Source organism: Lissotriton vulgaris, chromosome 9 (genome assembly GCF_964263255.1).
Source record: "Lissotriton vulgaris chromosome 9, aLisVul1.2, whole genome shotgun sequence".
NCBI lineage: Eukaryota > Metazoa > Chordata > Amphibia > Caudata > Salamandridae > Lissotriton > Lissotriton vulgaris.
Genome location: NC_141697.1, coordinates 841,688,992 through 841,706,490, shown reverse-complemented (window position 1 = coordinate 841,706,490; position 17,499 = coordinate 841,688,992). Strand labels below are relative to the sequence as shown.

General features: G+C 48.8%; 1 protein-coding gene across 1 annotated transcript in view; it reads left to right on the top strand.

The window, feature by feature from the left end:
- The window catches only part of ATG2A (autophagy related 2A), a 2,120,972-nt gene that overhangs the window by 797,951 nt on the left and 1,305,522 nt on the right, over positions 1-17,499 (top strand). The window contains exon 13 of the mRNA XM_086939522.1: positions 10,063-10,161. Coding sequence (XP_086795648.1) covers positions 10,063-10,161 — 99 coding nt within the window. The remainder of the gene's footprint in view (positions 1-10,062; positions 10,162-17,499) is intronic.

The following is a 17,499-nucleotide window of genomic DNA, read 5'->3' as shown; positions in this document are numbered from 1 at the left end:
CCCTGCATGAGGTGTGCATTTGATGTTTAAGGCAGGGGCACTACTCCAAGTTTTATGAGTACGAATATGCCCTCATGCACCCAAAGGCGATCTGGAACCACAAAGTTGTATATCGCAGAAAACAAGAAGGTGTCACAGTCTTTGTTGAGGGTGCAGGACCACCCCTCAGCCTGCTCCTGCAAGAAGTCTTCTTCATGGTCGAAGTCCTCCAGTTAGTCGAAATCCTATCGGAAACAGGACTCCACTCCATCCTGCAACTCTCAATCAAAAGAGGAGTTGTGAGGATGTAAAGGTGTGAAACAATATTTCACCTAATCGCCGATTGAGGAGCGTATCTCTAATTTGATCCAGATGTGTCCCGAGTTCTCAGACCATCTGCAACAACGCAGGAGGTCAAAGCATTCACAGAGGCCATGCTGCGTATCTTCATCATTTTTCTGGCTCTCTCTCATGTACATCATTTGGAAGTAGTCTGGGTTTGCAGCGGTGACCTCTAGCGTACTTCCTGCTACTCCTGGCACTTCCTTTGCAACCCCTGGCCACAGAAGAGACAAGAGTTTTCCCCCTATGAGGCCAGGGGTCGCAAAGGAAATGCCATTAGTAGCAGGGATCAAGCTAGAGTTCACAGCTGCAACCCGGACTACTCCCAAATGACTTTCATGCTTCGTCTGATGCGTAGTAGGGCCTCAAGGATCCACAGGGGCCCTCAGTCAGATCTGTTCTCTACGCCACCCCTTGGACCTGTCACGGATTCAGCACCGACTCCGGTGCACTTCTACCTCGGTTCAGAAACCCACATGAGTCCCTCATTCATAAATGCAGGTACAGACGCTGGAGGAGAGTCCGTTACCAACTTCAATGTCTTTATTGCGTGCATTGTCCTCGTACAACCTGCGTCTGATCCTATGCTTACAATACTGCAGAGGTGCCCTTCAGAGTCTCCATTGTCTTTTCGGCTCTGACTCTGACCGGAGCCTGCCACCACCCAGAGAAAACAAAGTTGGGGGTGAGGAAATTATTCCACCTCCCCCAATTATGATGATGTCAGTCTTTACAAAACATATGTCCTTACGGAGAGTTTGCAACATTTGAGGTCCTTATTTTAGCCCTTGCTTCCATTTAAATTTTTTTTTTAAATGTAGCATTTATTGAATTCACAGGATGAAAGACAACGTAATTGTTACATCATGCATTTGTCCACATCTCAAGGATGTCTGTCGTAGTTGCGGGACGTATCACAATTTGCAGTAGTACAGTGTTGTATACAGCTTAACAATGATGCAATACAAATGTTCCTGCCGTGTCAGTGCAGTAATCAAGATGACATCAAAAAGTGAAGAACAAGGGATAGAAACAAAACCTAAAAGGAGACGTAAGATGGGGGTGTGGTCATCGAACGTGAGGACGTGGTGTGTGGTCCGGATCAAGGATCTGCCAGTGCATTGCGGGTTCATGGTTGCCTTTGGGTGATGACTGCGGGTTATCTCTTGGTGTCGGGGAGGGCAGAGGGCCGGTGGCAGGAGGTGTGTTGCGTGCTCGGGGTGTTAGGTGGGGCATCACCGTGGCGGTCACGGTGGGGCTTCGTCGGTAGGTGCATCAGTAGTGTCCTGTGGTTGGCTACGTGTGTCCCTGTCGGGGGCGTCAGGGTCGCGGTCCATGTTCTCTGTCTCGGTCAGCACCTCTTGGCATTCCTTATGTAAGGAGCCCAGCATCTCGTCCCACAATGTTGCGATTGGGAACTTCCGCAATCCCGCGGTTTCCTCATTGTGTAGGGTGATGCTTTCTGCTTTCGCCCAATTGTCCAGGGAGGTGCGCCAGTGCTCCGTTAGGGGTGGGGTGGGTCGTTTCCAGTGTTTCCTGATCAGCCGTTTGGCATTGAGGAGGTCAAGGTCCCAGAAACAAGAGGGGACTTTATTATGCTTGGTCCGCTTGTATATGCCCAGTATACATGCTTCCCATGTGTGTGGTACCTGCATGGCGGTACAGCGCTCCAATGTCGGCAGCACTGTCTGCCAATATGTCTGAATTTGTGGGCATCGCCATAGCATATGTAGTAAGTCCGCGCCCTCCAGTGCACATCTCGGGCAGCCAGCTGTGGCGCCCGGGAAGTACAGATTAATTTTGTCTGGCGAGAGATACGCACGATGCAGTATGTAGAACTGGATCAGCTTAAAACTCGCATTTCGTGGGATGTTCTTGGGGCCCGATAATATCATCGTCCATTCTCCATCTGTCCAGTCCTTCCCCCTGTCAGCCGCCCATTTGTCTCGCAGTGGCTGTAAGGTATGTTGCGTGTGTGACAACAGTGCTTGGGTCAGCCAGTGTACCACATGTGTACCGTTCCCCATGACGTGTAGGTGCTGTATCAGTTGATGTGTGGGTGGTTCCTCTGCGATGCTCCCCCATCGTTGCGTGTATGCCATGACTATGGAGGCATGCTGTAAAAACTGCCCCGCTGGAAGACCAGTGTCGCTGGCCAGTGTCACGAAAGGTATCAGGGCGCCATCAGCATATAGGTCTGCCATGGTGTCCACTCCTGTGCGTGTCCAGTGTTCCAGTGCTGCTTCCGTGACAACAGATGAGGTTTTGGGGGTGCCCAGGAGTGGTAACGCGGGGGCATATGGTTTAGTGTGTTTAGTTAGTTTTAAGCTCCTGGTGTAGCATGTGACAGCTACGGCTGCATGTAGTTGTGATGTTTTCCTCGTGGGCGCCAGGGGGTGGAAGAGGGAATGTATTTGTGCGTGAGACAGCATATCTGTGGCCGTGGCTGTATCCTCTAGGTTCCTACCCGCGAGCCAGGCTGTTACCCACTGTAATTGTGCTGCCAGATAATAGAGTTCTAGATTCGGCACTGCAAGACCTCCGTCGCCGACCGGGGTGTAAAGTTTCCGCAGGGCCACTCTGGGTCTTCCAGTATTCCATATCAGGTCTCTGACCATGGTTTCCAGCTCTTTGAAAGTGCGGACCTGGACATATGTTGGGATGTTAGCAAAATAATATAGGAGTCTGGGCAAGACGATCATTTTCGTCAATGTCACTCTACTCGGCACATTGAGTGGGAGTGTCTTCCAAAAGGAGATCTGGGATCTTATGGACGTTATGGCGCGTGTCAGGTTGCCATCTAGGATGTCCGGGGGTGTTCTGTATATGTATATGCCTAGATACTTGAACGTGGTGCCATGGTAGCCGCTCGCCGTGGATCGCGATCTCAGGGTCAGGAGTGTCCGGAGCGAATGCATACGCCCCCGATTTGGCCCAGTTAACTTTAAGGCCTGACATGGACTCGAAGGATCTGAAGACTTCTGACAGCTCCGGCGGTATGCGGGTGAGGTCTTTGATATACAAGAGTAAGTCGTCCGCATACAGCGACACTATGTGAACGCCGTCCTCCATTGGGATGCCCCAGTGTGTGCCTCTGGCGCGCAATACCTCGGCAAGGGGTTCTATTGCCAGTGAGAATAGTAGTGGGGATAGTGGGCAGCCCTGTCTGGTGCCGCGTCGGACTCTGATGGAGTTAGACATCAATTTGCCGGTGCGGACTCGTACTTCTGGGTGGTCGTATAGCAGTCTGACCAGTTCAATATAGTTGTCTCCTAATTCGAATTTGCGCAACACTGATAGCAAGTAAGGCCATTCGACCGAATCAAATGCCTTCTCAAGGTCTAGAACCAGGCAACCCGAACGCGGCCATTCCTGCACTGCGTAGGTCTGTACGCGGAACAGCCTCCGTATATTGTGGGAGGTGCACCTAGCGGGCACAAAGCCGTTCTGGTCAGTGTGCACCAAGGCAGGCACTAGGGCTGCCAGGCGTCTGGCCAGGGTTGACGCCAAGATCTTATAGTCTGTGTTCAGCAGCGCCAGTGGCCTATATGATCCAAGGAGCATGCCATCCCGGCCTGGTTTAAGGAGAGACACCAGCGTCGCCTCATTCATTGACTTGGGCAGAGCTGAGTCTTCCAGCGCCGCTGAATACACCCTGAGTAGTTCCGGGATCAGGATATCGGAGCAGGCTTTGTAATACTCCGCCGGTAACCCATCTGGGCCGGGGGCTTAACCATTTGAGAGAGCGAAGATGGCCTCTCGCAGCTCATCTGCCACCAACGGGGCTCCCAGGTCGTCACGCTGGTCCTCTGTTAGGACAGGTAGTGTGATTTTGTCCAAGTATGTCGTGATGGATGATTGTGCGGTCAGCAGCCGGGACTCATACAGCGCACTGTAGTGCGCTATAAAGGCCTCGTGTATTTTCGCCTGGGTATATACTACTGGGCCATTGGCCGGGCGAATCGCTGTCACGGGCGACGTGCGCTCTTCACGTTGTATCAGCCAGGCCAATAATTTGCCAGGTTTATCCCCAGTGTGATGTGTGCGGGCTGAGTGGCCTGTGTAGTTGATGTGTTTCAACTGATCAATCAGTCTAAGGTGTTCCGCCCGTGCTTCCAGTAAGTTAGTGTTGTCGTCAGTGGCCGCTGTCTGCTCCGCTTGTAGCAAAGTCGACTCCAAGCGTCGGAGGTCAGTTTCCAGCTGGCGCCGGGAGTGGGCTTGGGTGCCTAGACAGTGCCCTCTGAGGACCACTTTAAACGCGTCCCATTCTATTTGTGGTGTCGATGCCGTGCCTGCGTTGTCCTCGAAATATTGCGCTGTCTTGTGTGTTTATAGAGCTCCGAAACGGGCCATCCAGCAGTAGATCAGGCTGTAGCCTCCATGTGGGTATCGGGGGTCGTGGTTGCTCCCATGTCAGGTCCAGTATATGCGGGTTGTGATCGGAGTGTGTGCGGCCCATGTAACAAGTGTCAGTGATGTGTGGTAGGATCTCGCTGGACACCATATACCTATCGAGGCGCACATGTAGGGCGTGAGCCCCTGAATAATATGAGTAGTGTCTAGTGTGTGGGTTGTGGCTACGCCATGCGTCGTGTAAATCCCATTGTGTGGACCATACCTGAAGCGCATTTGCAGTGTTTTGTGCCTGTGAGTTGGGTGGTGGAGGGTGTGAGCGGTCCAGGGCGAGATTCAGCGTGCTGTTGTAGTCTCCGCCGAGTACCCAGGGGACTCCATGCCAGGGGGCCAGTGTGTTTGACATCTGTGCGAGGAAGTCCGCTAGCCCAGTATTGGGTGTGTACACTGAGACCAGTACCAGCGGGTTACCGTCAAGCTTGCCGTGAATCGCGACGTATCTCCCCTCGGGATCTATGTGTGTGTCTAGCGTCGTCCAGGGAACGCCCGGTCTGACCCACACCAGTGTACCTTTAGCATAGGATGAGAAACCTGTGGCATACAACTGCCCGCGCCATCTGCGTCTCAGTGTGGGTATTTCCGTAGTGTTAAGGTGTGTCTCTTGGAGAAGGGCGATTTGAATGTGGTGGCGTTTGAGGTATGAGTAAATCTGATATCGGCGTGTTGGCGTGTGTATACCTCTCACATTCCACGTACACATCTTAACGGTAGACATTACAGGTTATAGCGATTCCCACCACCCAGATCCCTCTTCTCCTCCCCGGGCACCCCATGTTTGCTATCGGGTAGGCGTCACCCACAATCGTGCAGATACATATAAGTGCACACCACTTCAGTAAGAGCGAGGGAGGGGGGAGGAACATGGCTAACGGAACATGAAGCCATTGAACAGTATGAACATTTGAAATACCAAAAGGTCGGATGTGAAACGTGCTCCCGTCCATACTCTCTAGGAGAGCAACAAAGTCTAAGTTTAAGGGGGTGGATGTGCTATGCGCACAGTGTCAATAGTTGCAAGTCAATAGAATTGTTGTGTGAGGGCTTGCCTCTATCCCGGGGGTGGCGTGCCAGTCTATGCCGCCCATGCAAGCAGGGGACCCCATTAGTACATGTAGGAAATACCATACTTTACGTGTCTCGAGCCATCTGTAGCCAGGCGAAGTGTCTCTGGATCTATGCATCGGCTGGGCGTGGGTTTCCAGTGTCTCTCTTGGTCTCTTGTCCACCAGGGGGGGTGTTCAGTGTGGGTTGGCCACTCTTCCGACTGTGAGGTGCAAGGGTGTTGGTCATTGTTGCGTGCACTTTCCGCTGTCGCAATGCTGCGTTCCCGCCCGTGCGTGTCATCAGGTCCGGTCCGGCGTGGCCTTCCTTGGTAATGTCTCTAAGGAGTGCTGGTTTCCTGGCGCAGTTAGCCTATATAGTCCGCCGTTTGTGGAGTGTCGTCGGGTCGGTTCCCTGACGCTTGGGAGTCCGGTAGACCATAAATGGCTTCGTCGTCGCTGGGGAGTTCCTGCATGCTGCCACTCGCTGCTTCGCTCTGTGCAGGGGATCTGCTAAGCTCCATGACCAGGCGGAGGGCGTCTTGTTTCTCCTGCCTCGCGGCATCCGCCAGGGGGTGAGTCTTCGTCGCACCATGTGCGTCGGTCCGTGTCCGTTGGCGGGGTCTGCGTTTCCTTCTGTTGCCTCCGAATTGCCTCCGGGGTGCGGGGCCCGTGGTTGTTCTGGGGTCCGTGTCCACACCGCTGTCTAGCCATGCTTCCATGTCCGTTGGTTCTGTGAAGAAGTGAGTGCGCTCCCCCGCCACTGCTCTCAATTTCGCAGGGAACAGCAGGGAGTATTGCAGTCCTAGTTGCCTTAGGCGTTTTTTCACCTCTAGGAAGGAATGCCATTGCCGCTGTACTTGTACCGTGTAGTCCGGGAAGAACATCACGGTCGCGTTTTCAATCCGGACCTCGTGGAGTTTCTCGCAGAATGGAGTCTCTGTCACGATAATTCAATATGCGGAGCAGCATGTGTCTTGGGTTGGAACCCGTCGCCAGGGGCTTGGTGGGAACTCTATGAGCTCGTTCTATTACGAAGTGAGGGGATAGTGACCCCTCCGGTAGTATGTCTTTCAGCCACCGTTCCATGCTTTCCTCTGGGGTCCTCCCCTCCCATTTCTCCGGGACCCCGACCAATCGCACGTTGTTTCTTCGTGCCCTACCTTCCGCATCTTCGGCCCTGTCTTCAAGGAATTCCACCCTGTTTAGTAAGTCCTGGATCTGCTTGTGCGACTGGTCGGTTTGAGGTTTAAGTACCTGTACGTCGCTCTCCAGAGTCGTGGTGCGCTCCGATAATTATTTATGGTCCGCCCTCAGGTGCGTCAGGTCTATGACCACGCTATCAATTTTCGTGGCCAGGGATGTGCGAGTCAATTGTATGGATTCCTCCAATCTCTCCATGGCCACCAGCATGGTGTCCAGCTTCGTCGTTGTTTGGTCGGGGTCGGAGCCTTTCCCGGACTTGTCCATCTTGCCCTTTGAGTTGGAGCCGCCGGTCCCGGTTCGGGTTCTGGGCCCGTTAGACATCTGTCGCTGTGCTTCGCCTCCGCCTCAGCTGTGCGGCCTGTGCCAGGAGGAATATTCGGCGTGTATGGCGGTCACGTGGTCACTGTGGCCTGTGAGTTGGCAGGAGTTCGTGACCGAGCCGGCGTGACGACGCTTAGTGTTGTCTTGTGTCACCTGAGCTGCCGAGTTTTTGGGGGCATGCGGTAGTAGGCCGGTGTGTGGCCTCCAGGAGTGTTGCTGGTGTGGTTGTGGGTTGCGCGGGTTTCCACGCCGCCCGCGTGGTGCCGTGGGCTACGAGGTCGCTATGCGTCCCGGGATGCAGTCGTCTGTGCGCCCTTACCGCTCTCTGCCGGGAAGTGGGTGCCCTGGCTTCTGGCGTAGGCCTCCGGGTCTGCCCAGTAATGGCGCCCTCAGGGCCGACCGGTTCTGCCGCTTAATTCGACTCTGTTCACCTCCCACGGCAGGCAGCGCCTATATGTCTGGTCTTCTGGGGCTGGGGCGAATGTTCAGGCTCTTTTGGCTGGTATCGGTGATTTTCCGCGATCGGCGGATCTGCTCCGGTTCCCTCCGCCCCAGGTCCGTGTTCTTCCGGTCGGCGCCGGCCGCCACGTGTCGTCGCCCGGGGGCCTTGTGTCTCGGCGGGTGGCGTGTTGTAGTTGGGATTCCCAGCCAGGTCGGGCCGGGTCCTGGGTGCCGCTCACCTCCCTTTACGTTGTGCGCAGGCTCTGCAAGTGGGCCGCTTATTCGGGCCTGGTGCGTCTGGTGGAGCCCCGGCCTGTCCTGGGCTCCCGCCGATGCTGGATGCGACGTGGGAGGCCCTGGCGCCGCGGAGTTCACGGTGCGGCGTGGATGTGCCGATCGCTGCCAAAGTCGGCAGGGTGCCGGAGGGTGATGCCCCACTGCCGCGCCGTCGGCTTTCGGCTGGCCAAAGTTCGTATTTTCCGGATAATTACACCGGGAAGGGGAGCTCGGAGCGGAGCTCTACCCCATGGCGGCCATTCACGTTGCGTGCCTAGCCACGCCCCCCTTGCTTCCATTTAATGAAACCCTTACCGGCACTTTAATGGGCACTTGATTGAACCCCAGTTCTTGCACGGCTGAGAATAACAGGTGGCCAGACTCCATGGACCCACTTCTGGTGACTGTTGTTTTCTTACACAGAATCCTATTCCATAGTGCCTAGTGGTTGAAGCATCCACCATCAAGTTAAACCCCAATAAGGAGCCAAAGAGGATTGATGTTTTGGGAAAAAAATGTTCTGCTACCTAACAATGCTGTGAGTAAAGTAGATCCATGGCACCCTCTCCAGGTCTTTCAGTCCCTGCCAGTTTCCTCACTAGCTCAGAGCATTCCGAGACTACTGTGGGGGTTGGCGTGTAGGTAAAGCCAGTCTCCCCACCCCCCTCAACAATCACCCCAGTCCTTTCATGGCCAATGCCGTGAATCTGGCAAGCAACGTACAATTCACCACAGACTTAGTCCTCCCTGTTCTTGCTCTCCTACAGCAACAGCCTCCAAGCAGTTTTAGCTTGCCACAAGTGGTGCACACCCACCAAGTGGGAAGCAGGGTCCATCATTTTTTCACAGGGTGGTAATCCAACAAATCTGACTGATGAGCCCTTTAATCTTTTTAGCATGGTTACAAAGTGCCCTTTCTTTCTGCCCTGCCACACCTTCCTCACACACCTGAGTGGTTGTCGAAGAAGTGACTGTCTATTCTAATAAAACAGATGTGAGCTTTGCTGGCAAAAAGAGCCATTGAGAGAGTTCCAGACTCCGGAATAAGGAAGGGTTGTCATCCTTGCTGTTTAATCGAAGGTAAGTAACCTTTTCTTATGTCCTAAAGCAATAAGAAATCTACAAAATTGTAGAACCCCTTAGAGCATCTTTCTTATGTATTTATTTATTTATATTAGCAGATTTCTATAGCGCAAAGTTCTAGCCCAAGACCATGAAGGAGTGAAGTAATGCTGAAGCAGCTTGCTTTTTAGTGATTTTTTTAATTGCTCATAAAAGGACAATGTCCTGGTGGGTGGAGGGATAGAATGTGAAACCCTCAATCACTCCTGAAAAATGATTGATTCAGACTCTGACTTTTTCAATACTGGATTTTCAAGTAGGCAGTTCATGCACAAAGATTTTCACTGACCTTTTGAAATTTAGTGCTGCTTTGATGGGGGCAAAGCATAATTTAGGGATTCATACTATCATAGCCCACCCTTACACACAACAGCTTGAAACGCATGTTTAAAATCATTTTGTAAATAAACTGTTTGATACCTCTCGGGAGCCTGAGCTCTTGCTGTGTTAATTTAGATAGAAAGGTAATGTGAAGTTGCAGGTTTTGATTATTGTTAAAGAAGAGGATCAGCGTTCTAGCATGATCCATAGTTGTTGGCTGGAAGTTTACTTTAGAACATATGTTTGAACATGGACCTTGCAGTTTGGGGGAAAGTTCAAGATGAGCTTTAAGTGGATGGGTTTTTAGATAACTGGGTGCAACCCGAGTAAAATCGCTAAGTGAAGAGTAAGTGTTTGATAAAGGTGCAAAAAGATCCTATACATAGATTGAAGATTATGGGAGAAGAGCTGGAATCTTGTGGAATGCCTTTATTGTGCATTGCCGGCTTGGACAGAGTTGGGTAATTTTCCATCTTGTCACCAGTTATTGAGGTATCTAATTGCCAGCTCTCTTTAAGTTATTGTCCTGCCACACTCATGATCCTTTGAGTTCACATCACATCACATTACTGTTCTTTAACATGTTTTCTTTCTATTTCAGCTCCTCCTGTTCAAAAACACAAGTGCCTTCAACTACCATCCATCATCCAAGCCGTGTGCCCGTATCCATTACAAACAGTCAGAGAGAAAACCGTCCAAGGTGAGCAGAGACCTTAGACCTTTACCCATAACATTACCAGACCCTGTACTGCAGCCATAACATAGCAACCTAGCTCGAACTCAGGAAAAGCTTCCTTTGTAAGGTAACCAGAAAGTATTCTGCAATCATTACATACCAAAGCTCGGCCCATTGGGGTACTTAGATCTTTGAACTTCAATAACTAATCTGATCCTATCAATACCATTCGGATCACTCTGCATTCATGGTCAACAAGACTTTTAGGTCCCTTTAATAAGATGACTAATCCTAGTTGATGCACAGTGTGCTTTATTTAAAATATTTTGAGTTGTTGTAATCCCTACCCAGTAAATAGATGCTGCTGTTTATGCATTGCATATGGAATGAGTTATGCAGGGAAAAGGAATTTTTCCATACTCTCTTCCCTAATCCTCTCTTGGGGTTTGTAGTAAGATAATTTCATGCAGCCCTTGGGCAGTTGGTGGTTCTTAGGCAGCAGCTTGTAATGCTACCGCATACACCACTTGTGCCCCAGGGCAACCATATGTCACTCCAGTTGCAGGACATAGTTCTCACTTTTGCATTGGCTCTCTCATGGTAGCGGGAATCAAGCATTCAGGCGTACTTCTGGAGGTGAAGGTTTGGAAATTCAGCATGTAGTATAATGTAGTTTGTTCCATTTTGACAGATTTGTCAGTAATTGATTACTTTTGGTATACTACCTAGGCTCATGGGCTTTTCTCTTTAGGACAGATTTTTCCTTTTACAATGAAAACATTGGTTTGTTAGCATTAAGGGTCACTTAACAATACCCACGAACAAAGCAGTTTAGCCAGAAATGCTACTCTCAGAATCAAATAATCCCAAGATTGTTGATATGCACAGTCACTGTACAAAAACCATTCAGCCCTTTGTTGAAATGGTATCTTTATTTTAGCACCATTTTAGATTGCAAATTCCTCAAGGGGGCTGCAGAAGGAGTTAAACAGCCTGTGTTCCAAGCTGCGCCACAGTAAAGAGATTGTCCATATCTGATAGAGACTTCTAGCTGCAGATTCCTACCCTTAGAAAAATCCCCGGGTTTCAGACCGGATCTGGAAACTTGACGAGCAGTACCCCTGCATGCCTTAGGTGGTGTCGTTCGGCTCCGTGTGGCGTCGTCTGCATCGTCCACACCAGATGTGTCTTGCACTGTGCCTATATAAGAGCCATCCCAGCACACAGACATCAGTTCTTTACTTTCGGTGCCAGTCAGTGTGGATCCAGAGAGACGCTACACCCAGTCACTTTTCAACTGAACTTTTTTTGATCTTTTGTAGAATACACTTTTGCGATTTTCTCCTGGTTTGTGTGAGGGTGACCACCAAAGAGGCAGGTGTCAAACGATGCAGCATCTGTTACTGTCAGATGTAAGTGAGGGACCCATACTTGTTTTGCCTTTGGTGTCTGGAGTTCGACCACAGCCCAAGACGAGCCAGGATTTGTGCATCAAGCTTCCAAGGGAGCGATCCCTCAAGCTTTTCGACGACTGACCCTGCGACGTCCAGATCTCGGTCGCGAGGAATATCCCAAGATTGTTCGTGGAGCCACACCTGGCGATCGTGGTCTCATTCTAAGTTGACAGGAAAAGCAATCAAGTCTCACAAAAAGAAAAAGAAGTCAAAGAGGTCTTCAAACTTCGCTGTATAAGTCTTCAGACCAGTCACATGACCGGCAGCACTCAAGGCCTATCTCTGGGCTGCGTCTGGGCTGTCTCAGTGTGTACCTGAGTTCCCGGGAGCTGGAGCGACCTCCGCCCAGTTAAAAGAATCTATGAGGCCTGATCCACTCGAGTGCCCGTAGGTCCCACAGGACTGGTTTTCTTTCTACCGGTAGGCTTACCCTTGGTGCCAATTGGGCCCCAGGTATCCAGTGACGGATCCAGAGCAGTGCCAGTCGAGTGACCTCGACCTTCCCTGGCACCTGCTCCCATGCAGATGCTAGAGATGTCCATCCTTGGCGCCACCCTCATCATCTTTCCTGGCTCTGATATAGAGCTAGAGCTGGACAGACATTGTCCAATGCCGGTGCCGGATCCAACCAATTTGAGACTCCATGTCAGACCCAGTGCCTTATTCTTATGACAGGCCTGTATTTGGTGTTGAATGGAAAGGGTCTGCAGGCCTTATGGTTACTAGCCCTTAGAAGACCCTGAGGACAACTGGTAGGTGGATCTGGTGGATGCCAGTGGACTGGACACCTCACCAGACACTGGCCTGGTCTCTCCTCTACCGTGGCTACAGAGTAGGGAGCTGAAGTGATCCCTTGCGGTAAATAATATCCAAACTCAATGAGAACTTAAAATGATCTCTTTTTATTCCAAACACCTGAAACAGGATGGCGGCTCTTCAGGGAATGATGTGTGACTTTACGCATCAATCAAATTATGTACGAGACTTCGTCGGCGCCTGCCGTGACCGGGAGACGCGTCCGCGGGGATTGCACATGAATAGCTGAAGACGCGGTTTGCGCATGAAATAAGGGACCCACTGCAGCGTGCTTTGAAGGTAAATAATGCAGCTGGCGTGAACTGCCTTATTTTACCATTAACGTGAAAGCACACATGAATCACCGGCAATAAACGTACATCACCAAAAGCGGTCTAGAGTTAATCCCTGCACATGGCATAGATCCATTTCTTTACCATTTTCCATATTTTTCCACTGTACAAAGTGAATTGTAGGATGAATGATGGGTTGCAGAAAAACCACAGCAGGTTCGGAGGTTTAAATCCCTGTTGTCACCGAAATTGTGTAGTGTTCCTTTGCAGAAAATAATATCCAAACACGGTGGGAACTTGAAGTGATCTCCTTTTCTTCCAAATCCCAAGCACAGAAATAGCAGTCACATCTAGCCAGCAAAGAATGCCGGCAACATTCTTAACCCACAAATATATACAGAGAACATAGAATATGGAATACAAAGAGCATTTTACTTTACTACACAATACTACAGTTGCCTCTTTCGCTAACGCGGTTAGGAGGGCCGTTGAGATCTTAGATTTTCAGTTGGCCTCAGCTGCAGTCAAGACAATTGTCTTGATGGTGGTGTTTCAACCGGTAGTCACAGTATCTGAACCATTTCTCCCTTTCAATGAAGCCCTCAATTACGTCCTGCTCAGGGCCTGGTCCAAGCCCTGAACAGAGGCTATGTTCACAGGACAATTTCCTGCCCCACGAACCCCAGTTTCCTCACCCAGAACCCCACCTCGGAGAACTTGATGGTGCAGGCTGTTGTCTGGGTTAGAATTCCTTAGAAAAAATAGAAGATGAGGCATTTGGCAAAACTGTTTGCTAAATTAAACAGTTCGGCTGGGAGAACAGCTACAGGCACTAGGTCTGAGGACTGTCTCAATTTCCATTGGGTTTGTGCACTTCTTATACACAAAATTACAACAAGCAGTAAAAGTGCTGGCATGCCAAATATGGTGAGAAATGTTGGTTGCTGCCTTAGTTTCATACATAAATGGTGAAGTGGTTACTGCAGGTAGGTCTCGATCTTACATGGGCACAGTTTGGCCAGTAGTGAACGTGTCCAGATGTCAGGCATGGGGAGCACGTGATCACTATGTGTACTATGTCCTGATTGACTATGTGTTCCTAACTCATGTGGCATCTGACTTTATGGTGTTTTCAGAAGCATGTGTACCCCCTCTGGCCATGTGTTCTGTTTTGTGGTAATCTCCCCAGACATTGTAATGTTGCTTTGCCTATCTGTGGGATTGATCAAGAGGTTTTTGAAATGTACTTAACTGGAGAAGGACTTTTTTTAGGTTTGCCATCTTGAAAATCACAAATCTATTTGTGCTGTGAAAAAATAAAATTTCCACAGCAATTGGAGAGCACTATGAGTGGTGTCCAAAATATGGAGAGTGCCGTGAGTAGCTCGTAAGTGTGGAAAACTCAAGCACCACAGCAGGAAAAATACTGAGGAAATAGTTTATCGTTTATGAGTAAAAACAAGATTTGTGAGCCTCTCTTTTTAGTAATGGCTTTGTGATCTGCTTTATAAAAAAAATCACAAATTGTATAAGATCTTTCACTTCACAAAAGGTTAAAAACAAAGCGGCAGAGGGCATGACCGAGAGAGAAAGGGAGAGGCAGTGTAAAAGTGAAAGAGGAGAAGAGCTCCGACTGTTGTGTGCAGTGGAGGTTGGGTGGCTCTCGTGGATTGGGCATAGGCCAGACCAAAGGCAATGACTAGCTGGAGTTGGCCACCTGAAGCGGGTTGAATGCAGGCCAGACCAACCCTTAGAACCAACCCTTTGTTGTATGAACGGGGATTGGCCACATGCAGCAGGTTGGGTGAAGGGCCTGGTTGCATGCCAGGCCCTGCTGCCAAAACCCTCTCGCCAAGGCCAAATGACATGCAAAACTTAAGTTACTGCCTGCAGTGGGTTGAGATTAAGAGTTTAACGTAGCACATGAAGTGAGTTATGGCATGCATTGTATGTGTTGAATACCGTAGCTGGAGAATCTGAGTGTTTTTGCACATCTAAGCTGGACCCATCACTCAGTTTATAACAGTTTTTTTCTGTGAATATGCACTTACATTTAAGAACCTTTGCATCATCCCTCTCCATGCATTAGTCTATTCTACTGTCAGTCACCTTTTGTTTCTGCCCACCACAGCATGCATCATGGTGCAGTGTGTGTTAGCCCACTTCAGCCATTGGCTCTCAAACCATGTGACAGACAGGACATTTTCAATTTCACATGTGCATATCCACCTAAAAACAAGTGTGCCTCACTGACGGGGCTGCTGGGTCAGTACTTTGGCTGTGTATTCATCTTTTTAGATCCTTCTGCGAAGAAACATTGTCTTAAGGTTAAAGTAATTTAAAGCCAATATCACGATTTCATTGTGCCAATAAGATCCATATTTTCCATCAATGTGTATTAAAAGTGAAAAAGTGTTTCTATACCTCTTTTTAGGATCACCTTGCTGCTAGTGATAGCAACTATTCATATTCCTTTATTAAAATCATATACAGTGGTTATTTGTTATCATTTAATATTTTTATTGTAAGCATAAAGCCGTCATCTTTAGATGTTATAAGAACAACAGTATCCCAACTGGTATTGATTAGAGACAGTTAGTAAAGATATGTAAAAACATTATCCTGAAAGAAGCAAGGAGACTCTATACAATTTTGGTATGTGCTAGAAGCATCATTTATGTATTTAAAGTCGAGGCAAGGATATAAATTACAATTATAGCAGCACTGCAATATATAAATAAATCACAAAAACTGAGAAACAACCCAAATTGTACGTGGTGCTTTAGGTGTAGTGGTGAAAACCAAGCAAGCGACGCAAGTGACAATGTGAGACAGCGTGGGTGGCGCAAAGTGACTGGTGAAAAATATATACAGTGAATTTAATATACGGCGGTTCCAAGTGAATTAAAAGTTCATTTTTGCAAGTATTCAATATGGTCAACTGCTTCGTATCTCGCGCCTGTATTTGCGCTGGAAAGTCGACGGCGTTTCGATCCACGTTAGTAAAGGATCTTCATCAGGACTGGGTCGTAGACAGTGCTGAGAGCTGATGGCGGGGATCAATGTACTGGGGACAGCAAAGACCGTGCAGAAAGCTTGCCTGCTTGTGTCCGGAGAGGCGAAGGAATCCAGACCGTGTGGTGTGGAATCCGAAGTGCTTCAAAGTGGCCACTTTGAAGCCCACGGACAACCACCGAGGCTGTCTACTCTTGAGATTCATTCTCACCCAACCGACCACGCTTGGGATCGGCTGTTACAACGTCAGTTACTTCCGGGACCGCCAGGATATTCACTAACTCTGACCCGGACCTGGATGTCACTTCGGATTCCACACCACACGGTCTGGATTTCTTCGCCTCTCCGGACACAAGCAGGCAAGCTTTCTGCACGGTCTTTGCTGACCCCAGTGCATTGATCCCCGCCATCGACTCTCAGCACTGTCTACGACCCAGTCCTGATGAAGATCCTTTACTAACGTGGATCGAAACGCCGTCGACTTTCCAGCGCAAATACAGGCGCGAGATACGAAGCGGTTGACCATATTGAATACTTGCAAAAATGAACTTTTAATCCACTTGGAACCGCCGTATATTAAATTCACTGTATATATTTTTCCCCAGTCACTTTGCGCCACCCACGCTGTCTCACATTGTCACTTGCGTCGCTTGTTTGGTTTTCACCACTACACCGAAAGCACCACGAACAATTTGGGTTGTTTCCCAGTTGTTGTGATTTATTTATATATTGCAGTGCTGCTATAACTGTAATTTATATCCTTGCCTCGACTTTAAATACATAAAGGATGCTTCTAGCACATACCAAAATTGTATAGAGTCTCCTTGCTTCTTTCAGGATAATGTTTTTACATATCTTTACTAACTGTCTCTAATCAGTACCAGTTGGGATACTGTTGTTCTTATATTATTATACCCCAATCCCAACACGGTTGACGGGTACCCTACTCCTGTTTTATTTACAATCTTTAAATGTTAGCATTTTTTCTTCTGTAGAATATTCTTGCAATTAAAAACACAAAGAAATTGACCATAGATCCAGCTAGCCAAGTCAATACTTATTGGCTTTGCCAATGCTTGATTTCTTGTATATATATTTTTATTAACAGTGTCTGATAATACAAGCAAAATACAAGTAGGTTCAATGTGGTAGCATCACTATTTAATAGCAGTGAATATGATGAAGTCAATTCAGTTGTAGGTACATTGATGTCTATGCTAAATCTTTGCATACACAACCCATGCATGCTCCTTTCCCTTCTCAATTCTGCCTAAATCATGCTGGAAAGATAGCTCAGTGAGTTAATGCTTGTATGCTGACATCTGCAATGACATGCAGATCCCAAATGTAAGTCCCGACAGGGCTAACGCCTCTTTCTACCCATCAGAGATCAATACATTTAGTGGGTAGAAGTACATGCGACCAGTTTCAATGAGCATATGGATCATGGATGCCAAGGCCTAACCAGGTTGAGATTGTCCAGGGTCTGTTTTTGACCCAAGATGTTAGGAGCCCAGCAAAGGGCCACCCTTGCTAGATAAATATGCAAGTTACACAGGGAGAAGAATACGTTTTTTTTTAGCCGAGGAAACCTATACTCAACAAAAGAAAGGGCCTGAAAGTCATCCCCATACACAAGGTAGGCAGGTTTTACGTGAGGGGGCTGAGCACAGTGACATGCAAGCAGTCTGGTCATGGTCATAGTAGTTATTGCATATGAGTTATATACTGTCTGAAGGGCATTAAAGCATAAAATGAATGCTATTAAAAATTGTAACATCTGAAATCAGAATTTATCAACAGCA